Genomic DNA, 25,102 nt, shown 5'->3' with positions numbered 1-25,102 from the left:
TGCCCATGGAAGAGGGGTTGGAACAAGATGATCTTTAAGGTCCCTTCCAACCAAAACCATTCTACGATTTTGTGAATCTATGCTCAGCTGAAATTCATAGAGAAACTCCATTAGGAAAGGTTTTATTCCAGGGACGATTTACAATCTGGGCTTTCCTTTCCTTATCTGTATGTCTGGAATTTTCCTATATCAGGAGTCTTGAGCATTCATTTAATCACTCAAACCAGTGCAAAGCAGCCAAACTCAAGTCTCAGTTACTTAAAACAGAATTTGAGTTAAAATGAATGTGTAATACTCCAAATCCAAAAATTAATCAGCACAGGCATCATTAATCTTCTTTTACCTTCCTCTCTAATTATTCCACATTATTCACCAGAACTTGAAAAAATCCAAATGATGTAAATTACTTGCTAGGACTACAGATCTTCTCAAAACCCATGTGCTAATAGCTACTTTTTCTTGAAGTAAGACTGTAAGCATGCCTCTGTGTAATTGTTAGGAATATAGAAAGAAGCAGGTCTTCAGGTATTCAGGTCACAAACTAGGTAAGACACTGGTTAAGAACAACTCCATTCTTGAAGAACTGTAAGAACTAGGTAACTGGTTTAGCTTACCATGTGCAGATGTTTTTACATGCCTTCAGTACTAAAGCACTGCTCCTACATAAATAAGCAGCCCCCTTATTTTTCTGAATGCTCTTAAAAGGCAGTGTTAAGTTCAGCATACTTCACTGTGGATATTCCTACAGGACACAAGAGGAAAATTTTTCACAATGAGAACAATTAGGCATTGGAATAATCTCCCCAGAGAAGTGGTGGATTCCATGGAGTTGTATGTTTTAAGATTTGGCTGGACAGGGTGCTGGGACATCTAGTCCAAGTCATGCTTCTCTAGAAAGGTTGGAGCAGATGATTCTCAAGGTCCCTTTCAACCTAGTATTCGATGATTCTACGATTCATTTTGTCAGGTTTTGAGATTACAGAGACACAGAGGACACATCCATAGAGATACCAGTACCTTTCTTTCTAAGTTTTGAGGAAAAAAATCAGTAAAATAAAAATCCAGGCCAAGTCTTCACATCCTGTAAATTCTGGGTGTTAGCATGCAACTTCTGCTTTTACTTCAGGTTCCTCCTCAACCTACATCAGAGAGATCAGAGAAAACAGATGAGACTTTTACATCAGAACCTCAGCAAAGCTCCTACTGCTCACATCTTTCTTAATGCCTCCCAGGACTACACAACACTTCTATAACATTTCTAAGCAGTGTTATCAAAAGCTGCAGATGAAAACCAAAAAAGGATATAGAAATGCAGTAAAAGACTTATTTTTTTTCTCAGTGCCAAACCTGGGGCCAGACTAATCTGACTTGACATAATCTAATCATTGGGGTATTACACATTCCTTTATTAAAAAATTGATTGATATTTTCCACACATAAAAATGGTGATAATCAACACATAAATTGTATCAAAAGATGATAATTTTCAAGTTCCATAAGAAACAAAATCTTGGTAATAATCAAAGCAATTTCTCATATAAATGAAATCAGATAAGCCTCAGTCTTTTATTCCAAAACATTTTTCTACAAACTATGTGTAAGTGATTATACCAAACTTTCCTGGGCATGTAATTAGTGATTACTATGACAGCCTAATATATTAACTCTCCAAGAAAGGAAGAGCCTATTGCTCCAAATCTCATTTTGAATGAAAGTATTAGTCTATTACATGGATCATTTCACAGCTGGCTCATATTTATCTAGAGTTTAATGCAGCAATTAATTCTGCTCAGAATTAAGGGAACAGAAAGAAGTAGTCAGTCACTTCTGTAGTCTCTGGTTACAATGTTACATGATTGAAGAGGTAACACTCAGCTTTTTTTAGCAGTGAACTCCTAGAATCCTTCAAGGCCATAAAACCTCAGTAGTTTGTTTTTTAATCTAGCAAAGCAACATGTATTATTTAGAGTTACAATATATAACATTTATGATTTAGTGACTGTGAATAAGCAAGTTCATATATTACCAGATTCTCCCCAGAGCTGTCAGGATAGCAGCTTTGTACAATACACCAAGATAAAAAATCACAAGAAAAGCAAGGAAGAACACTTCAGATCCCCTTATCTTTATCTGTTACATTCTGAATTACAGTTACATACTTTCCCATATTAATAGATCACGTGTCTGAATCCTCATCCCGAAAAATCAGTGGACACACTAACTGAATTATTTGCCTGGTTTTTGTCCTTTCTGCCCCAGTCTCAGAACTTTTGGATTGTACAGCTTTTATAGCTGTAGCACAGGCAGTTCTGTGCACTGCTTTGTACCTGCATATAGAAAGAAATACTATGGCATTAAATTAACTTACACCTGGCACTAGTTCTAATGTGTCATTCAAGAAAAATAGCAATTTTTCATTGGTTACTGAACTAAAGTTCAAGTGTCAACTTTAGGTCAGTAACTAAAACACTCTGTGTGTACATAGGGATTACAATGCTTATGTATCACAGAATCAGAATAGTTTGGGTTGGAAGGGACCTTAAAATCATCTAGTATATCTGGTATTTATAAATGTATTCCGATTATGGTCAGAGCAGTACCAAGGGGTGGTGTTCAGGCACCGAGGCCTTATTTCTTTCCCATTTGGTACTTCTAACACACCAAAAAGCTACAACAGTACTGCAGGCGTTCTGGAGGCATCAGAACCTTTACTGGCAAGACCTGATCTCACACCTCCTAAGTCTCAGGCACAGTTTTTGGTGGGGGGAAATACTACGAACAATAGATAATGACTAATTTAGGAGCCACTAAGACCACGGTGACACATCCAAGTCTTTGCAACTGGATGGGCTGCATCCCAGGGTGCCAGAAGTGTTACTAAGGAATTACTGGTTGTAATGTGGTCCTCCAAAACATGTCACATCTCATCTTGCTAGATAAGGGCACAATTATTGTGGTTTCAGCTCAGGTTTATTAAAGCAGCTGCATATGGGAGTATGCCTTCACAATGTGTGATAGGATATAGGAAGGCAAATTTTGAAACAGTGTTTATATCATTACAGTAAATTAGTTTATTGGACCTGACTTCAACTAAATTGCTTCCAGGGTTATACTGAAGTGATTAAAGAATTTATTTATATATCCCCATTTAAGTAGCATTCTTTATTTTAACCTCAAATTACTTTCAAATTCTCCATGCAGTCTGCTTTAAAAACCTGAAGACACAGCATTATTTTTTTTCCTTGGTTAATTTGATTCATGCTTTGTGTATATAGAAGTGATTTTTGTGATTTTGTATATTAGATACACAATAAAAAGTGTGCAATGCTGACACAGCAGCCTGTATCTCCACAGTAGCCTGTAAAAGTACTGGCAACAGGATAGGAAAAGAGTAAACAATGCCTACTGGGTGTCTGTTTCATTTATCCAACAACAATTACAGTGAACACACAACACCTGAAAAATAAATATACAAAGATTTGAGTTTGCTTTTTGTTTATTTTACCGTTCTACAGTAGTACTTTGTTCTTGATATGATTTTGATGGAGCCATTTACAAGATGCAACTCACTCTGAAGTCACTACTAGTTTACTCTGTATATGAATTCTGTTTAAAATGTTATTGACCTATGGCTGTACTCGGTGGTCTTTAGGGTCTTTTCCAACCTAAGTGATTCTAAATATTAACGTATTTTATGTGAAAGGTTTCAGACAGCCTGAGTTTCAACATTCTTGAAAGTGCATTACAGCCTGCAGACTCAGATGCACACTGGTAGTTTTTAGACCCACTGCTGGCTGACAAGCTGCACGTGCCATTTGACTTTCTAAAGCTCGGAGAAATAACCCGTATCTCCTGGAAAAGGTAGTAGATTGAAAAGTATGTGGAATGCGTCTGCATGGTATCTGGTCATCCAGACATGTAGGAGTACATGTGGTCTAGCTGGCAATCTAATCATCAGGAGGTGCGCACTCCCTCTCAACAATTTGGAAAAGCATTTATTCTTTTCAAGGGCAAAGAGTTCTGTCAGTGCATGTGCTCTGTTGGTGTATTTTAGTTCCTTTTTCTTTCCCAGTTTTGTGCTAGCAGCACAGCAGCACAGAGCACTGGAGAGGGGAGGCATGGGCATGGCCAAAATGGGATGCCTTTTAATACTGTTTTTAGGATGCTGAATGATGTGGCAGTGTTAAGTACTACAGATTTGGCATATATTAAAACTACTTTTCTGGTTTTGTTTGTAAATTATCACTACTGAAATCGAGGTTTATACAGAAGATAATGCCATTTCTGTCATCTTGCATGTTTGTAATGAGAGAGTTGAATTTTTCCGTGTAAATAGATTATGAATCATCATGGGCAGAATCATCAAGCACCACATTCAGCAAGGCTGTAAACATGGATACAGAAAATACCATGAAGATACACATTACTGTAATGTTAACTGTGGTTGTACAGAAGCACTTGATTCACCTTTGCAGGTAGTACATATCCTCCAGAAAAAAAGAGAATCAACCACTAAGTTGGCTGAATTGTCTTCTGCAACCTTACAAGGGCCACAGTAACCAGAAACTGCTAGTACCTGACCTCCATTCAAACAGCTCTGCTTTAGCAACAGTTTTAATTTCAGAACTTCATCTCTTTATCCTTACCCTTTATCTCGTGTTACAGTGACTCCTTTCATAACATGTGTCATGGCTGAATAACTCAATGAGAAGTAAATTCCTTACCTTTCTCTTCCACAGCTTCACCACTAATTGCTGATATTTTCTAGACCTCACTGAGGTGGTGTTTACATTTTTCCTTCAACACCTTCACCAAGGAAAGGCAGTGAGTCAGGCTAGAGATGCTGGACAAGGCACTCCAGGTCTGTTCAAAACATGCTTTCAGCTCTGCCAAACTACTCTATCTGGTATCCAAATACCTAATGCACTTAATTCTGAATTCAGTTTTAGTGCTTGTAGGTTACTCAGTGGATAAAACCTGCTGTAGGATGCACAGCTGAGACTGCACTGGTTTGTATCTTAGTTCTGTATTTCTTCTTGTCATGAAGTCAGGGCTGAAAGTATTTTTTATTTTTGAATTTTCAGAAGTTTTCTGGAATTGATTTTCAGTAAAAGAACAAGATTTAGGTTACCTGAAGGTAACATATTCCCCCATAGTTCCCTCAAATAAGAGAACTATATTCTGTAATAAGAAATAAACATAGGATTGTAAGTTATGGTTGGGTATGCAATCTCTATAAGCTTGTATCAGCCCCCACCTAAAACTGTCATATAACAGGCCTTAATAATTCTAGTTATTGTAATGCCAGTTAGATTCATATAAACAAAAGCCCAATATACATGCAGAACATGTACATTCTTACTTGCTATCAAATATACATTACTCTATATAGAGTTCAGACCACACAAATCACCTTTGCTCAAGGCATTCCTAAATATTTCATAAATAAATATCTACAATGCTGGTAGAGTCACTTGCCAAAGAGCTAAGAAGAGGAAGAAGTAACATTACTCACTGCAAGTTCCTTCCCTTTGAACTACAACTTGAACTACACAGGATGTGTATGGTGGCTCAGAGAGTGGCTTGTGATTAGTTGGCACAATCCAGTGTACTTACTATATGCTGACTGCATTATTTAAAGATATAAACATATTGCTAATCACATCACATACACTGGAGAGACAAAAGGTGACTTTCCCACCAAATTCTGAATTGCTACAATATTGCTATGAATACCTACTATGATACTTAATTCCATGCGTAAGGAAATGTGGGCAGAAACTGCTGGTTACAGGTTAAGTTTACAACATCAAAATTTCAACAACTTCTCTATTTAGGGAAAATTCATATTCATGCATCCCATTGGAAGGTATTAGGTATCTTTAAAATAGTTAAGAGGTTTGTTTTCTTTTAATTACTTCCTGCCAATATCCATAATTCTCTCTAAATGTTCAAAACTAACTTAAAACCCAATATAAATTTGCTATTGTTTTTATATCACCCAGAAAGAAAGATTAATGACATATTTCAGTAATCTAGTAATAACTGGCTTTGTTTCATTGTTCAAGCTGTATGTAATCCTCAGTGGATCTTAGATGTAGGTTAAAAAGGCATTTAATGCCTCTTTTTCAGTTGCCAAGGTCAAACATCACCTAGCATGTATAGGGAAAGAGGAAACATCTGTTGGAATAATTTATTTGACTAACACAAAGGTTAGGATTCAAATTCACTAATTTCTTTGGTCCAATACTGAATTTCATTAAACAATACAAGTATTTGTTCAGTTCCTTGCTTTACATGTGGGCACATTTATGCATATCTCTAATTACTGGGTCTGGCAAGGGAATACTGTGATTTGTCATTATTTCATATTTGCATATGCTCTCAGAATGAATATTTATGTATTTTGAGATTTTTTTTTTACCCCCAAAAAGAACGTTTTAAAAAATTCACCAGCCTTTAGGTGATTCCCAAGGCTCTTTGGTTTCCGTGGAGTTCCACTAATAAGAAGATTTGAATAGGTCTTAAGATCAGTGATTACACATTAAATTGTAATTAATGAACAGCAATCTTCAGCATCCAAGATAAAAGTCCCACTTCCAAGATTTCTGAAAATATTAAATGTGGCATCTGAGTGTAGTTTATTCTAAGCTTTATGTGATTCAGAGTCAAACCTTCTAGACTAATAGTAAAAAATAATTACATGAAATCACTCAAATAGTTCAATTTGCAAATGTTCATTTATACAAATATAGACATTAAGTTCCGATCAAGTATGGGAGATGCAATCTGTGCCTTTCTAGGATCAAAAGGGATTTACAAAGGGCGAGGATTGTAGTCCAGCTTCTTAATACTGGGAAAATTTTTGTCAAGCAAAGAAGCTCAACAATTGGTCAGCTTTTAAATATAGTAGTGTAGAACCAGAATTCATTATCTCAAAGGAGATAGCAGAAGTTCTCTCACTGAAGAAAACATCTTTCTGGGAGGTGCTGTACACACATGTTCCACCCTTTATTGTCACTACTTATAATTGTAAAGAAAAAGTGTAGTTTTATTCTGCCTGGCCCAAAAGACAGAACGCTAATAAAGATGCAATACAAGCTGACAGAATCCTGAGCATGTGGACAAACTCATTTGGCAATGGAATTAAAAGAAATTCATGTTTGCATGGCATGAATACTAGCCTGCACTCCTCTACATTTCACAAGCCTGGATTATTCACTGGAAAATAAGTGTGTAGTACTCTTTTGTGATAACTAGTGCATTATTCCTTCAGTTCTCGTTTTCAAACTTCTCCAGTGCTGTGTGCCTTCTGCAGCAGCAAAAAAGAAAAAAAAAAGACTGGGCAAATATATGATGAGTTCAGTTTCTTCTTAGGCCAGGATACATCCATTGTCATATGAAGGATCAAAATGATACTTTGGAAGAAAGCAGCTCTGTGAATTGTAATTCTTCTTGCCCTTTTAAAGGGAAAGGCAGCTATTTTTAATCAGAACAGGAATCAGTAAGATCAAAATTGATGGAATTGAAAGTGGTAAGTTGTCAAGAAAAAATTGTATTAAATGCTGCTCAGTTACTAAGAAATACTGATTTGAATGTAAAATAAAACACTTTAGTAATTTCGTTACCAGAGAATTCCTGTGTCAGTTGATTTTTTTTACCTGCAGCATTGCCTAAATGCTGGGGTTTTTTTTTTGTAAGTCAACACAGCTGATAAATAATAAAAGAGTGAGTTTAAAAGTAGCATTAAAAATCTGGCGGGAGTGATATTAGGTGCCCAATACTGAACTAAACTATTACTACAGGTAAAACTGAAAAAACTGTAGGTCCCAAACTGCAAATCCCTGTGAGCAGATCTTATTTCCATAAACAGTTGCACTAGAGTTCACAAAGCTGCTTAAGTGAGTAAGAAATACACATGCTAAACTCAAAACTATTTAATTTAATCTAATGTCTAAATGTCTGTAAGGGACACACAGATTTTCTTTCTAGATTATCTTGATGGTCTTGAGCTGATGCTACAGGAAAATGCTAATCAAGTATATACTACACTGCAACATGCCTATTAGAAGTAAGCTAGAATGATGAAAAGCAATTATTTCTCCTTCTGCATATTACTATGTGCATGGGATCAGCCTTTGCCAATGTTGTTGACAGTGACTGTACTTCCAAGAATTAACTTGGATATTATTTTACCTTTGTGGAAGATTACAATTAAGTGGATATGAGAGAAACCGGTAACACAGAAGTTATTGCTGTTAGCTAGTCTCTTGATTTATAACCAGAAACTGAAATCTATTATCCTGTGTTTTGAAGAAAGAAATATAAAAAACATAACATGGTTTAAAAAAAAAACAACAAAAAAAGAAAACTTCTTTCATATTAAATTCTACCTTCATGTCCTCATTTTCCAACTGACTCAGTAAGAGCTGTACTAGCAATAACCAATGGAACTAAGAGAAAGGTATTAGGAACATACCTAAGTTTTTGCCTGACTTATTTTTTGCCCCAGGATTCTCGGCAGAGGTTTTCTTACAGCTTTCTGCATCTCAGACAAAACCAAAAAATCTGTTTTTTCTTTCACAGAGTGACTGTAGTGACAGGGAAGAACAGGATGAAGTGTTTCCAAGTCAGCTGCAGAAAACAAACAAAAAAGGATTAATTCAGTATCCCAAGTCAAACCATATCTATTTTAATATTCAGTATGATTGATCACAGGTTCCAATATATCTTATTAAAGAAAACAGTATAATAAGCCTTAGGGTTATGCCTCAAATTTGATAATTGAGAAAAACTTTGTATGAAATTATGGAAAGTGCTGCCAGCACTGATGAAAGGGAATATTAAAGCAGGTATTCCCATTCAGGTAGAGTTATTTGAAAGGGAGGAAATTCAATTTCATAGCACCTCCTTATATCAGCAGTTATTCAGAAGACATTACTTTCAGAACTGTTGCCATTCACATATGGCTTGCAAACACTGAATAAACAGCAACTTTATTGGGCCTGAGGCTGACAGGCTGGGAGTTTTTTTACTTCATGTCTTCAGAAACAACTGGTCTTCATGAGATTTCATGAATTAATATTTAGGATGTATTAGTAATTAACAAATAGCATGGTTATAAAGAACATGCTCTCTCCCTTAAATGACATATCACAGTTAATCCTTTGAAAGCAATAGTGTAACTTTCACCAGTTTTATTTGATAAATATGGTCACTCAAACCATTTTGAGTAATTTGAAGTCAAATGACTACTTCCAACCCTGCAAGAAGGCGAGACATGCTGGTAAGGTTTTAATCTGTAGTCAGCTCTGTAACAACAATAACAACCCCCATGTTTTGATTAAAAAAAAAAATCAAAGTTTATTTCAGGTTTTGCTTGAGTTTCAAAACTAATTTGTTTCCCACTTCAAGAACATGTTGCACTTTCTTACAGTTTTAAGGCTTGTTTTCCTTCAAGAGGGTTTTCTTTTTTTTTCTTTAATCTTTCCGAGTTTAAAGCTTTCACTTCTGCTAGACACATATCTTGGGAAAGCCTTTAAAAGGACCGTAAATCTACACAGATCAAATAATTACCAACAAATACATTTTAAAAATCTGATGTATTTCATGCATATTTATTCTAGAATGCCCAACAATTTTGCTTTTATTTATTATTTATTTTAATATGGAAAGTAATCAGAAGTAATTACAAACATTCAAAATGCAGCTACTCTTTTCCATAATTCTGGGAGATTGGGATGGAAGGAAAAACCCACCATATAAATTACTGCTAAAATTAAAGTTTATAATGGGAAAGTTCCATTTCTTTTCCTGTGTTTGGTCTTATCACCAGTACAAGTCTTATTCTTAGTATCTTTACTGTTAGTTGTTACTTTATTTTTGCTATGATATTACAAATAAGCATGAAGTAATTGATTCATTTGCTTACATAAATGTAGATGGGCTGCATGCTCATTTGTCATTTTTTCTTTGTTTGTTTTCCTGGCAGCTTTGGAGGCTTTCCAATTCATTAGGAACTGTCTTTCCATTTCTTTGATTTCTTTCCCATCAAGGGATTCTGGCAAAGAGAAGAGAATATTTTCTGTAATACCCGGAGTTAACTAAAAGGCTGTAGAAAGCTGTATGCAATGTGTACTCCTGTATTTGTTCTCTTCAAATCTTTTTTGCTGCTTTTAGTCTTTCGGTAAAAAGAAATACCCAGTAAAGCCTGATACTTACATTCAACCTGCAAGAGTAAGTTGACATGCCTGAATTATAAAAGAGAACATCTATTATTTTTATATCTTTCAAGGGAAATATATACATTTCACATTCTGTTAGCATGCACCACTTTTTATGCTGTCCTTTTACACAAGATATATATAGATGCAGAAATTCTGGTTAAGAGAGAGAAACTGCATGTCTTGGCAATCAAGGGGTCCTACTGAACATGAAGACAGACAGATTTGGCTCTTTGAGGTTAACTTTACTCACTTAGGTGAGTGTTTATGCTCTGTTTCCTTGGTTGCATCTGCATTTTTGTGTCAGACCAAATGAAATACCTCATTTGGCCACAAATTTATGTTGCATTAGAACTCTCCTAAGGCACTGTTAGTTACACTGTGCAGATAAGCTTTTGCTTTTCCTTAAGGGCCAATATTTTATACTCTCAGATAAAAAGAAAAACAAGGTCTGTAATTACAACTTCTAAGATAATTGCCACCTTTATCCCAAAAAGTAAAAAATGAGCAGATAGGTTTTATCTTTTTCTGCAGCATGAATACTTCTGAAGCATGAAGACTAAATTACTTCCTTTATGCTAAAATTATCTCAAAATAATGTAAATGCATCACAGTAAGGTTAATAAATACATTTATCCCAAGTGTAGATTGCTTTTAAGGACAAATGTTATATAACAAATTCAAACATGGTAAGGTACGACCTGTACAACCTCAACTGTACTAATAAAACACATAAGCAACTGCTACAGGCTGATAAGGGAGAAGACTAGACTGATCTTTGAGAATGATTTTCACAATGACTGGAATATGAACACAAAAATGTCTTATTGTTATAGTGTAATAGAATCTTATGATAATAGAATATTATTATAATAGCATAATAGAATAGAAAATTTAGGTTGGAAGACACTTAAGATCATCAAGTCCAACTGTTAACCTAGTACTGCCAAGTCCACCACTAAACTATGTACCAAGTACCACATTTACATGTTTTTTAAACACCTCCAGGGATGGTGACACAACCACTTTGCTGGGCAGCCTGTTCCTGTAGTTAACAACCCTTGCAGAGAAGAAATGTTTCTCAATATCCCATCTAAACCTGCCCTGACACAATTTGAGGAACAATCTCACCAATCATCTATTATAAAACAAATTATTACTTCTAATAGCAAAAGCTAAGCATCATGGTTTGTGCAGTTGATTACAGAAGAAGGCTTAGCTACATTATCTGTACATAAATAAAACTATTATAATTTGACCTCAATATCTACGGCAGTAATTGTATTTACATACATAGTGAAATTCAAGAATGATTTATAAATCAGTTATGTTCTAAAACAGAGATGTTATGGTTATGGATGGGTTTTGAGGATGGCTGTTGTTTTACCTAAAGTTTGTGACTGTACTACAATCCTGTCCCTGTACTTAGGCTTGTTGCAGATGGGATTTCCTGCAAGTTCCATTCTGCGCAGCTTTGTCCATTTATTTAATACAACCTCCAGATCCTGCAATTGATAAGAGAATGTTGTCATTATTTTTCCCTCTCCAGAGTAAACTTCAATATAAATGCTATTTGTTCTGTCAGGCCCAAATCCTGCACATAGAAATAACTTCAGTGAGACTATTCATGTGTTAATATGCATGCTAAGAATGTGCATTTTCAAGTACAGTGGTGTATAGCATTCCCTGAATATGTCAAAATTGTGCAGAAAAATAGTGATGCAGTTGGAAAACTCTGCATGATTATGGACACAGTAATACCAGCTATGGAAAATTACCACTACAATCCCACTCATCAGCACCTAATGCTAAGGAATTACCAGCCAAAAAAAAGGTATGATATGTAATGTCTGTTAATGTATCCCCATGGCTCCACAGAGCACTCAAAAGTACCAGTGTTTGATTGTATTTTGAAAAATCTGTGGAAGAATAAATACTTCACAGAGAAAGAAAAGACTAAAAAAACCTAAATTGTGCAAACCATAGTAGACTGCCTTTTATATTTATATTCATGTAAACCTGTATTTTACAGAAGAAGGCATAATCCCCCCACATAACTGAGTGTGGTCAGTTACAGTATTGGCCCAAATAGTGAAATTTTTGAAATATACCTTTCTCCATCTGGGTTCCGTCTGGTTACTCAAGGGCAGTATGACCTAGATAAAATTTCTTCTGTCTTTTAAATACAATAAATTCAAGTTAAAAGGATGCAAAGCTTAGCAGCTTGGTCCTTTGTACTCTACTACTTTCTGAAATACTTTTGTCTCAAAATTGCACATAACTGTCATCCTTAATGGCCTTCCTTCTGTGTATGAAAAGCTTAAGGAGAGATTCAGAACAATCCATATGACTGAAGGAGGAGAGAGAATTTATATTCGACAGTTGTAATAATCTGGAAAAAAATCTACTAATCGTGATGTGACAGATTCTAAACTGCACAGTCTATAGAATTTTGTAGTTCGATGCCAATAATGAAGTATCAAACAACACAGGTATCACTTAAGTCCTTCAAATTTAGAAAAATCACCTGGGTAATACAAACAAGGAGAATTCTGGTTTTGCAGGCCCTGCTCCCTTGGTAGAAAATCCTCCTGGGAATATTCTATGGGTTATATAACAAGTGTTTAGAAAAATCATATGGAAGAGGAGGTGGCAGCACAGCCTCACACCTCCAAACCATGTAATTTTTTGTCTATTGATATGTCTGTCATCTATTGTTACCCTGTGATGATAAAGTCTTTTCTGAAAAACAGAGAGCAAAATCAGTTCTATGAGGAGCAAGACTGATAGAACAATGCAAGAATCTGAGGACCAGTCCACTGGAAGAAGTGTTGATAGATCTCATAATATTACACAGCATAGCTTTGTCAGCATGTATCAGAACAGCAACACGTATCAGATCAGCATGTATCAGAACAGTTTTGGTGCTAACAATCACAAACAACACAATTAGGGGAAAAATACTTTAGGCTAGGGCTATCAAAATAGAAATAGCATTTAACAAGTGTATTTATTCTCACCTGAGCATTCAGGCATTGTCACTGAACTCTGTAATCTGTTTTAGATTTCACTAGGAAGAATTTTTTCAAGTAATAGTTTTGCAACACAAACTTGTCTATTAGTGAAATATAATGTATACAGTTTATCTTTGATGAATGTGTACAAAGAGTCCTGTAGATCTTTTTTTTTAGCTGTTACTTACTTGATAAATGACCCAGAACATGCTTACTCCAGTGTATGTTTATCTAAGAGCACACTAATCCTGTGCTGAAATATGATTACCCTTTCGATACGCTCTAGTTGTTCATTGCCTTCCTGTCTCTAATAAAGTGCTTTCACTTCCCACCCTTTCAATAAGCTGTACTAAAGGGACCAGACACTCTTCTGGGCAGTCTCCGTTTGATAAATGATCATGTCATGCTATCACTTTGAGGTTTGCTACAAAATACTGACGAGCAAATTGTATTCCATTGGGGGTGGAGAAGAGGGGGAAGGGCAAGTGCCTTAGTAGACAGCTGTAGTGCCGGCATTAATGCTCTTCCCAATTAATGATGGCCATTTAAGAATTGGTATTTGACCAGTATGCCCCAGTTTTTATCAGAAACGTCTAGTCCAACTGCCTGACTACATCTACAGACAGCAATTTGTCACCATTTTGATTACCTGTCATAATCTATTTGAGAAAATCTATAATTTTTCTCTTGTTTCTGACTCAATTCTGAAGAGAATTAATTCATCTTTTGTGATATCCTCTTGTCATAATCAATACTGGGCAGAGGTTGAATAAATTAAAGACTTAAGAAATACAGATTTTTGTAAGTATTTCTAGCTGTATTTTCTCTATCTATCCACATACTCACAAAAGTCATACTCTTCCCAAAAGTAATATAATAAATAAATACTATATTGGCTTTTTGTAAACAGGAAGAGCTGTGGAGGTTTTCAATAGGAATAGTTGTTTTTTTAAAATTCCATTAGTATTCCAACCTGAAAACACTGGAGCTTAAAAGTCCTTGTAAATGTGTCTATAGTAAATCAGAAGCTTGATAGGATAAATAAATAAAGTAGCAAGCAATAGAAACCAAAGAAAATCCAATTCTATTAAAATCAATTATATCAATTATGTTTTTGATAAGTGAGCCAAGACATGCTTTCTACATGTGGTAGCTAGTCCTATTAAGTTAGTCTGCACGAACTGAGAAAATTACTTCATTTTGTTCTGTCTACATATAAATTCAGTCATGTGAAACAAGGTCATATGCCTTGATGTCTGTTAATTTTGCTAACAGTGCCCTGAATTAGCCAGAACTTCAAGTGCTTGAATTTCCCAGATTTTCAATTACATTGAGATCAACATGGCCTTGTTGACAAGTGAAGGAGTATGGGTTTTCCTAGTAATGTGAAAAAACTCAGCTAAATGTTTACATATAAGATAATTCACCAATTCTTTAAAAGTGAGAAAAGTCTACACGAGAAGATTGTATTTCATTCATTTCTTATGCCTTTCACATTTCCCTCTTTTGCAAAGATTCTGTATTATTCCTGTTGCTGTCCACCTCTGCTACACAGCTCACTGCTGTTGACCGACCCTGCTCGACCATGGATGACTCCTCCACAGCTTCTCTTCCCATGGGGTGAAGCATAGCTGGGTACATAGCTCTCTGACACTTCTGTCATACTCCACTGCTATTGTCTCTGATCAATGCCAGGCATTTCTGGGGATGTTCTTGACGGCAGTGATGGGGAAGCAGGAATGGGAAGACAGGACACATAGAACTTTTGGTGTGAAAAGAGGTATACGTAAGAGTTTTTAATACAGAGGGACAAGAAGGAGGAGAACTGAGGCAGCTTGTGTGGGAATGAAAGAGTCTTTTTTAACAACTGCAGCCAGCAGAAGTGATTAACTATATGTAGTACCAGGTATACTAAAATCCTTTCAGCTATCACAATTTAGAATAATGTGAGCCATGGAATCATCAAGTTCAGGGTTGCAAAAAAGCTGAAATATACTTAATGCTTCCCACAGGTAGGTTTAGTGTTAAACAGTTAGTGGATATGTAAGATTTTTCTGCTAGATGGTCACCCTGCATTAAAGTCTTTTAAATAGAGCTTAAACTACCTTTTTTTTGTATATTTCTTTTTCAGTAGTGTGGGGTTGGTGTTTTTAATTTAAATAAGAACTTATATTAGTGATAAGTAGTAGAGCCTACTAAAATATAATCTCTAAACCTCAGTAATTGTAGCTGTAAAGTTGGATATCTAGCTGCACTGCTGTTTAGACTGTAGCTGCATTAATGTCAGGCACATTGAATACATTCATTCTACAGGTCTGCAAAGATATGAAGAGAAATACCCAATCTGCTCCATATTTGCAAAATTTGGAGATTGTTTAGAAAACATTTTCTAAATTTACCAGAGCTTAACCCCAGTGTAACTGGCAGCAGCAGCAGCAGCAGCAAACTCAAATGCTACCACGTAATTTTTCAAAAGCTGTGACCATGTAACATGGAAATGTAAATGTCTGGTTGATTTGGATAAATATGAACTCTGGTCTTCCTAATGATTAAATAATGAAATTTAATAATTATTAAATAATATATACACAGCTTCTGAATAATGCAGTCTTTTTGTTCTCTCCTTGTTGTGTGTCAGAAGAGACTGTTTTTCCCTCTGAGACACTGAAAACGATCTCTGAACTGGCATCCTTATTCTTAAAAATAGTTGGTTCTTTGGCTAAGACAATCTTTTAAGATCATCACAGTTGGAGTCTTTTGTACTTATAAGAAAGAAAAAATACAATAAAAAGATCTGTAAAAAACATGGTAATGTATTTTATTTAGAAAAGAAATCCTTTTCAAAAGGAAAGCTTCACAGACATGACCTATTTAAAAAAGCTTACTGTTATTTTGTATATAACTAACACATTCAATATGGATTTAATTACCCATCAAAAACCTACATGAATTCTATTTCGATATGAATTCAATCACAACTGCAAGCCAGAAACACAGCTTGAAATGAAATACATTAATAATCCTCTTGTAAAAAAGAAATGCATTGTTCAACTTTTTGAAATAATAAAATGCAACAAATTAAGAGTCCAAATAAAGTACATTGATCTAGAGAGCTCATAGATTATGCAACAAAATACTGAAATCTCCTCATCAATAAAGAGAACTGGCAAATTTATTAGGTGTGTAAGAAGTAATAAGAATAGTTATTTTAATAATTACTAACCATTAAACGTTAACTTTTCTAGGGAAATAGAATGCATATGCAAACCAGTAATGCAAACCATGAATTATTTTAATCATGGCTTTTTCTTGGTGGTTTGGGTTATTATATAAGCCATATAATTTTAGTATTTATTAATAAAAATACAAATTTAATAAAAAGGACACTCATGTTTATGGTTTATATCAAGTGAAAACAGTGTTTATTAAGTTACTTATAAAGTTTGTTCCATGCTGCTACCATGCGATGATGGTGACAGATAATGTTCAACAGAAATTTGATATTCAGTTACTGGCATGACACTAAAATTATTTTTTAAGTGTTCTTCATGTCAAGAAGTAGAAGACATATTAATTTATAAGGATAATGAGAAGTGACAAGGGCAATTCTCCTGTTCCTTTTTGAGAAGATTAGCTGGAAATTTTAAGTGTAGAATATTCTGTTTGAATCACATGTACTACTGCAAAAGAAAGAGTGAAAATACTTTTATTTCACTTGGTTTAGCTGTGACTGGAAGTTTGAGTTTCTTCTTATGAAGACATGTCTTTTCTTAGCAGAAATTTGTATCACCCACACTAAACAGAACAAATATTTCATACCTTGATATGTTGAAGTTGATTGTCAACTGCTCTAAGGTAGGAAAGATTTTCCAAAACTGCCAGTTCGTCTAATTCATCAATGTTGTTATTGCTGATATTCAACACAGACAAAGATTTCTGGAGGAGAAAAAGCAGAAAAAGAAAATATTTTTTTGTCATGCCATGCTTGAGTGAAGTTGTAAATTCATACAGAAAATTTTCTTAGAGCAAGGACAAGCATATGAAGAAGAAACATGTAAATACAACAGCCACATATCTCACACATTGTTTCATGTAGGCTTTCCATATTGTCCTAAAACACTGTTTATTTTGGAGTCAAAGCAAAACAAGATTATTTCTCAAGTACTTCAGGAATTCTTAGTGAATATAGAATTTTTATTTTTCTCTAAACATGTTCAAATGCTTTACAGTCATTTGAATGCTACTAACTCTATATTTAAAGTATGAAAAAGACATAGAAATTGACTGCTTTTACCAAGGTTACATCTGAACCACATAAAGCTGAAATCCATGTCTGATGCCTACCTCATCTTGCTTAACGGCTTGCCTACGCTGTTTTCCTTACAGGCTTGATCTTAACCTCTGGGTATACATACAGCTGTTCCTTGTTCCTTCTTTGGAACACTAGTGAGTCACAAAATGCACTTTGTAACAGATAACAGCTAGAGAGACCTTTACATTCTAGATAAAGCATAAATTGGTTTCAGGTAGTACTTAATGTAGTTTCACTTAAAAAGAACAAGAAGCTTCTATCTCTAGAAGATTAAAACTGACACCTATTCAAGCAAGTTTAAAATTATACCAGATATGAGATTTACCATTAGTTACAAAATGTCCTTTTCAGCAATGTATATAGAAAATGGAACCTGTTCAAAAATCTGATCAAAGTCCACACTGCAGACAGAGATTACCAGAATCACCTCGATATGCATAGTGCATAAACTTAAACTCTTCAGTCAAAAGATTCATTATATTGTCATCATCCAAACATTTGCTTCTAGTACACAGAGAACTATATGGCCCCATGTTTCTGGCTCCTCCATCTCTGATAGCATTAAGCGCCAGAAACAGAAAATGATGAAGTAAGAAGTGATGTTTTAAAGATGGACCAAACACTTAGCACTTGAAGGATAAAAATAGAATACGTTTTACATGTAGCTTTCACAAAGATGTTACATGGTCAAGAATGCATAGGGCTTCTTTCAAAACAAAAAACAAACCCACACCAAAAGACCTTAAACAAAAGCCATGAAGAACTAAATGCTAGTGATTCTAGGCCAGGATGCTGAAAAACACTGAAGTATCTGATTTATCATCCTGGGAAAATATTAGCTCTATAACCTCCCTCTACTTTCATAATATAGAAGGAACAAAATAAAAGTGCTCTCACAGGAATGACTTGCTTCTATTAAAGGAAAATGGCAATAGGCATCTTGGATTACTTAATTTCAAAACAGAAAGAATTAGAGCCAGATCAAATGTTTATGACAGACACATGAACAGAGGGACTCGCTTTTCAGTGAGTGCTCTGTCTTCACGAAAAGGAAAAGCTCATCAAGCCCTGACTACACTTTGGGAGATACAGCAAGATGAATATTTTTAGTATAGAACAACATCTATTCATAAGTAAAGTCTATTTTTTTAACCACTTCAATGATATATTTACTGTTTACTGTGTTGAAAGAATTTCAGAAGCTGGCTTTCCTGAAGCCTTGATATACCACAACATAGAAAAATTGCACAACTAGAACTGAGTATTTTTCGTTGTGTTGCTGTTAATATCCAGAAAAAAAGCTGTTTACACTTTTTTTTTGCCATTGTACTCTTTAGAGAAATACAAAAGGAAGTAAATAAACCAATATAACAACAAACTGACTACAAATTAAGCAGACTGAGATAACTAGCAGTGATAAATTCCTACCCCTTTTTATTCACATTCTGTTATATAGGTATATGGCATTCACACATTTCCTTACTTCCTCTCTCTCTTTATTCTCATCTCCATCCTTTATAGAAAAGTAAATGAAGAAGTAGAATCTGTTGGGCTCCTTGCTTATTTAAAAATTTGAATGGGAATCCCTTGAAAGAATGCCATCAATTGTCAGAAAAGGAAACCACACGGTGATCAAGTCTTAATCACTTTCTTTAAAAATATTGAACTACTGATTAATGGCTCACTGAAATTCTCAGAATATACTTACTGCCAGGGACCTAAGAGATCTTGGATCAAACAGAAGCTTTTCACTATGGGGGAGATGTTGACTTTCAATATGTAGCTCCCTTATATCTTCTATTTTATCCAGACCCTCTACTACAGTGATGTAGTTGCCCCCCAGATACCTGCAGAATAGAATACAGAATAGATTTAATAGCCTTTGACAGTAAAAGCAAACACAAGGCCTCAATATGTTAAAAAGATATTTAAATATTATTGAATAATACCTTGGAATTATAATAGAAAGAGTAAATCACCTAGCATGTGAGGAGAGCATACAGCTAACAAACAGATCCAAGGGGTTTTAGCTACTTTATCTATTGCTATCATTATTTTTGTAATACTTATATTATTAAATGGTTGAAACCTGAAAATAATTTAAATGCAAATAACTATGTTAAGACGATATGTTATTAATTCCATCATAGAATGCTTCATTTAAAAAAAACCCAAACTTCCATTTGAAAAGCAAAATTTAAGAGCTCAAATGACCTTAGTGGCTACATAGTATTTCATTTCTTAGTACAACAATTATTATTTTACTAGTGAAATAAATACATTATTTTCAACTTACAGCTTTTCAAGTTTTTTCAGTGACGACAGATTTTCCATACAGGAAATACAATTGTTCTGAAGGTAAAGGTGCGTTATATTTGACGCAAAGTCCAAGTTCTGGATTTGACTGATTTGGTTATCATATAAATATAGAACTCTAAGATTCTTGCATGAAGAGAGGTCACCCTGAAATTAGGAATAACAAATTAATGCTATGTAAGAGTTCATTCACTGCCTGCTTCTTGAAGCTGTTTATTGTCTTTATGTTCTGCTTCATGGTTTATACATTTTCACCTTTAACAAACACTTTTAGCAACTGTTTTCCCTAGAAAGGCTGAGTTAAGTGTCAGTAATCATCAGATTTAAGACTGACATCCATCATTACTATTCTGCTGTACAGAAGCTGAGGACTACAGACACCATCACAGTTACATACATGTTTGCCTTCATGAGGTGGATTTTCAGAAAAGTTAGTGTAGTTGACTGTGCACATTCCTAGGAGTGGGCTGAATAAATCCATTTGCTTGCATGGCTCTGTTCACATAGAACAAGCTGTTTTATCTTGACTGAAATTACACTTTTAAAGCAGAGATCCACCATACACAACAATTCAATTGTTCAGGGTTCATCAGTTTCAAAATGTGTTCAGTATCTTCAGGGGATTTGAAGTAACTCGGGACTTACTGAAACCTGTCTAAATTTCCTATTATTAAACTCAAAGGAAGAAGGACTGGGTTAGGCTTGCAGGTTTAGTCTTTGAAAATGGAAAGGTCGTGGATTCTTTTTTAAACGAATAACCCTCAGGGAGCAATTTATAAAAAAACGTAGATTTTAACCTGACTAATTTAAAAAAGCCACCACACCAGTCCAAATCTGTTACCCTCACTTGGCTTATATCCTGTTGTTGAACTCCCCTTTCCTTTCCCAGACTTCCTCTGAAATCTAAGGAATAAATCACAGATAGATTGAAAAGATTGTGCTGTGAGTTAACAACTCTTTGTACAAAGTCCCAAGACTAAAAAAAATATAGCATTAATGAGACTAAAGTAAGTGCTACATTTAATTTTATGTTCAGCAATACTACTTCCTTGAAAAAAAATCAATCTGATCTACAAAATTTCTCATTCATTACGTCTTCTTCTATTCCAGAGCTTGCATTTTTATAAAGGAAATCGTCAAGAAATACAAATATTTAAATTAAAAAACAAAACAAACAACAAACCTGCTGAAAATATGAACTTTGGTTTTAACCTCAGACCTAATGTCTCCAAGAACACTGGAGCTAGATTTCAACAGGGCTAAAGCCCTACACCTACTGATTCAATGGCAACAGCCTGAGTATATTGTATAGGAAAAGTGTCAGGTCTAAATGATTAATTCGAAATACTCTTTTTCTGAAGTGGCTAAAGAGGTAAGCAAGTGGAGTTATTTCCATTCTGGTGACTTTCTGAAAGCTCCTTTACAATGTAGCAACTGTACGAAATAAAATAGGAAATTGTTTAGTATTTTATTTTTAAGATAGAACTGTGAAATACTGAAAAAAAATACTTAATCTCCCTTGTGTAACTACTTATATGGATTTTCTCTCCAATTAATGGCAAAAATAGGGTACTGATAATAATGTTCTTGTCTGCTATACAGAGGATATATGTTTCCACAGTTTGAGATAAGTAAAATAATTCAACAAGTTTTTTGCCACATAAAGAAAAAAATGTCAGGTCAACAATAACAAATGCTGCAGACTGTTGGAGCTACAGTCACCTGCTTTGATATTTTATATGAAAAGTTACAGCTGAAACATTATTTTCACATTTCAAATGCCACATATTTGAAATCTATTTAAACACTGTTATGTACAAGCAGTGTTCCACACAATAACAGCAGTGAACACTAAAGCATGTTTCCAAACAGATGCATGATTAAGGCTTAGTTACAAGACAATATAAATGTTTAAACATAGTATAGCTGTTATAAAAGAGAAACATGTTTTGCTTGTCTCCCCAAATACAGACAATTCATCGTAACAGCAACTACAAAATATTTTAATAGGTAGGTTAATAGGAACACAGAATAATAAATCTTACAATTGTATCTATATTTTTAGCTGATAAATTCAGATGAGTTATTTTTCGCAGGTACTGCCCAAAGTCCTCTTCACTGCGATTCTTGTGACTGATGCTTCTAGCAATTAGGTCCACTGTCAGTTGAACCATGATTTCTCAGTAGGCCAAACTGCTCTAGCACTGCTTTTAATTGTGTATTCCATGTGTTCTTGTAGGCAGCTTTATAAAATGCCTTAAAAATTAAAAAGGAAAATGTTATACTTGTATCCCAGATCTTCAGCAAAGCTTACTTATACACTTCAAATCTGATGTTTCCTCACCAATTCCCTCTTTGCTTAGTAACACATTAATATATAGTCTTCGCTGCTTATAAGACCCTATCCATTTTTTGCAGCCATTTTTTCCAAGCTTATTGTTATATTTCACCTGTTGTTTCAGTGTGCTTAAGTAGGTTGTACCCTAGTCTTCATCTTTTTGATATAGAAATCTGAGCAAAATGGTCCACAGCTGAAGTAATTCCACACATAAATAATTAATTAGTGGCAGCTCATAACCTAATTATTGGTTAGAAAGCACGTCACTCTGTATAGCAGGTTTTACAGGCTTTGAGAGGTGGTATAAAGCTAAAATACTCTTTATACAGCTGCACAACCCTTTTGTCATGCACAGAACTGCTTATGCATTTGCACTGAAGAAATACTGTAGAGGCTCTCACAATACCAGTTTTTTGGTTCTGTTTTTTTTCCTTTTTGAACTCTGGCCACTGTTCCAAGTGAGCTTCCCCTGACTCACATACTCGAATTAGATGGGGATAAAACTGGTCTAGGGATAAAAATATCCTCACAAATACAATTTACCAACTCAAAAAAGTAGCTTTCTTACCCAGTATGTTATACAATGTACGTGTTATATTGTAGCCAAGATACAATACCCCTCCCCTGCGCCACATCAGTGTCTAAAAACAGCCCAACACTAAACTTCATGCAGCCACATAAAGCAAGGCACGGGGAATCCTCCTTGCCAGTACTACGTTTATGAGAATCTGAGGAAAAGCAAAGATTGAAACTATGAAGACAGAAGAAACTTCCTTACTTACTATGTAAGATGGAAGCTCAATAGTCCCCCCCCTTATCCATGCTATTTTTTTAAGGTGAGAGAGGAGGGAAAGCTGGAAAGGTTTTTGTGTGTTTATTTTGGTTTGGGTGTGTTCTTTTTCTTAACTTTTTTCTTGTTTTTTAAATAAAAACGTCTCTCAGTGCGCTTTCTCATTCTTTTTTCCAACCCAAGCGACAGCAGTAGAGAGAAAGCCTGCCTGCAGGCCGGGGTCTTTGCGTGAGGCCCATCTCCCTCGATCCCCCCCAGCTCCCACAGTCGGGGGGGGCGGTGCCGCACTGTCATCCCTACCCCTCCACCCCACCGCACCCAGCAGAAGGCCCAACGACGACAGGGACCAACTGCCACCCAGCACAACTCGCTGGAAGAGTGCTCTGACCTCCCCACCCGTAAGCCAAGAGGGAGAAGAGGCAGGAGCCAGGACCAGCTCCCGAGGTCCGTCCCAGAGGGAACCACCCCGCAGCCTCCGCAGCCCCGCTCTCCCCCTCACCTCCCAGCCGCAGCGGCGACACGGGAGCGCGGCGACACGGGAGCGCGGCGACACGGGAGCGCGGCGACACGGGAGCGCGCCTCCACAGCCCCTGGTTGCCACGGCAACCGCACGCCAATAGCCGAGCACCCAATCAGCGTTGGAGAGAGACCACGGGAGGGGAGGGCGGGGGAGAAACGCGCACGGTACGGTACGGACTAGTGAGGTCGTCGATGTCACCGGGGGGGTGGTCTAAGGGGTCCAGTGGGGAGGGGGCTGCTGGGACTCCGGCCCTGTGCGGCCGTGCCTCCCTTGGCAAAACACAGCGGTGCTGGGGCGGGTCCAACAAAGGGCAGCAAAGCTGGTGAAGGGCCTGGGGCACAAGTGTGATGAGGAACGGCTGAGGGAACTGGGGTGTTAAGTATGGAGAAGGCTCGGGGGGACCCTATTGCTCTCTACAACTACCTGAAAGGAGGTTGTAGTGAGGTGTAGGCTGATTTCCCAGGTAACAAGCAATAAGACAAGAAGTAATGGCCTCAAGCTGTGACACAGGAGGTTTAGACTGGATATTAGGAAAAATTTCTTCACAGAGAGGGTGATCAGGCATTCGAACAGGCTGCCCAGGGAAGTGGTGGAATTGCCATCCCTGGAAGTGTTCAAAACCCGTATAGATGAGGCTGTCAGTGGTACAGTTTAGTGGTGATCTTGGCAGTCCTGGGGTAATGGTTGGATTTATGAACTTAAAGGTCTTTTCCAATCTAGCTGATTCTATGATTCTATAAGGCCCCTTATGTACCCACAGGAGTGAGCTGGGATCGGGGTTGCTTTTCAGCCTGCTATGGGCCTGGCTACACCTCTGAGGAATAATCCTCTGGGGTTGTTCCTCCCCAAGTACCAGTACAGGCTGGGGGCTGACCTGAGTAGTTCAGCTAAGGACCTGGCAGTACTGGTAGATAAATTGACTAAGGGCTGCCAGTGTGCCTATAGTATCCTGGGGTGCCTTAGGAGGAGTGTGGATAGCAGGTCAAAGGAGGTGGTCCTCCCCCTCTACTTGATCGTGGTAAGGCCACATCTGGAGTACTGTGTCCAGTTCTGGGCTTCCCTGTACAAGAGAGACAAGGAACTGCAGAAGGTCCAGTGGAGGGCCACAAGGATGATTGGGGGTCTGGAGATTGCGGGAGCTGGGCCTTTTTAGTCTAGAGAGGAGAAGGCTGAGAGGGGAACTCATGTTCCACTTTCATCTTTGTATAAAGGTATAAAGTATCCATCCTTCCAACCTCAAATTTCCTGTATCCTCTCTGAGGATATGTTAGATCATAAGATGTCGTTACTTCTGTGGTGGAATCCAAACTGAGCATGCCCTGGAGCTGCTTGTTCTGGGAAATGTTTCTGTAAAAAAAAATATGTTAATGTTTTAAAAGTTAATTTTGGACTTTCTTCTCCCTCATGGCTGTAGATTTTGCAGGTGTCTGGGACTGTCTGTGAGTAATTTGATTTAAAGGCAGAATAAGCTATGAGAAGTTTCAGAGAGAGTATTTATTCATTAAGATTTGAAATAGGATTCTCATCTGGTGGCACAGAATATTAAACAATCATCTGTGTACTCTCCAGGATGGCAGTAATTTGGCTCA

General features: G+C 36.4%; 1 protein-coding gene across 1 annotated transcript; it reads right to left on the bottom strand.

Annotated features, from left to right (window-relative positions):
• Positions 1-1,002: 1,002 nt before the first annotated feature.
• Positions 1,003-23,539, bottom strand: PPP1R42 (protein phosphatase 1 regulatory subunit 42). The gene is made up of 9 exons (XM_005150946.3): positions 23,493-23,539; positions 21,911-22,121; positions 19,846-20,012; positions 19,258-19,396; positions 17,057-17,173; positions 11,611-11,728; positions 9,932-10,060; positions 8,480-8,634; positions 1,003-1,139 (listed from the first exon to the last, which is right to left on the bottom strand). Exons 2-8 carry the CDS (start codon positions 22,037-22,039, stop codon positions 8,480-8,482), a joined length of 954 nt encoding a protein of 317 aa, XP_005151003.1. The 5' UTR covers positions 22,040-22,121; positions 23,493-23,539; the 3' UTR covers positions 1,003-1,139.
• Between the last annotated feature and the right edge of the window lie 1,563 nt (positions 23,540-25,102).

The sequence above is a fragment of the Melopsittacus undulatus genome, chromosome 1, assembly GCF_012275295.1.
Source record: "Melopsittacus undulatus isolate bMelUnd1 chromosome 1, bMelUnd1.mat.Z, whole genome shotgun sequence".
Taxonomy (NCBI): domain Eukaryota; kingdom Metazoa; phylum Chordata; class Aves; order Psittaciformes; family Psittaculidae; genus Melopsittacus; species Melopsittacus undulatus.
Note: the sequence above shows the minus strand (reverse complement) of the source record. Positions and strands in the feature narration are given on the sequence as shown.

Coding starts and splice junctions, on each gene's coding strand:
- PPP1R42 (XM_005150946.3), bottom strand. CDS start 22,039: ATGGTTCAACTGACAGTGGACCTAATTGCTAGAAGCATCAGTCACAAG. Junction 19,397..19,845: donor CTGAAAAAACTTGAAAAGCT/GTAAGTTGAAAA, acceptor TCTATTCTGCAG/GTATCTGGGGGGCAACTACA. Junction 10,061..11,610: donor AGTACAGTCACAAACTTTAG/GTAAAACAACAG, acceptor TCTCTTTGCCAG/AATCCCTTGATGGGAAAGAA.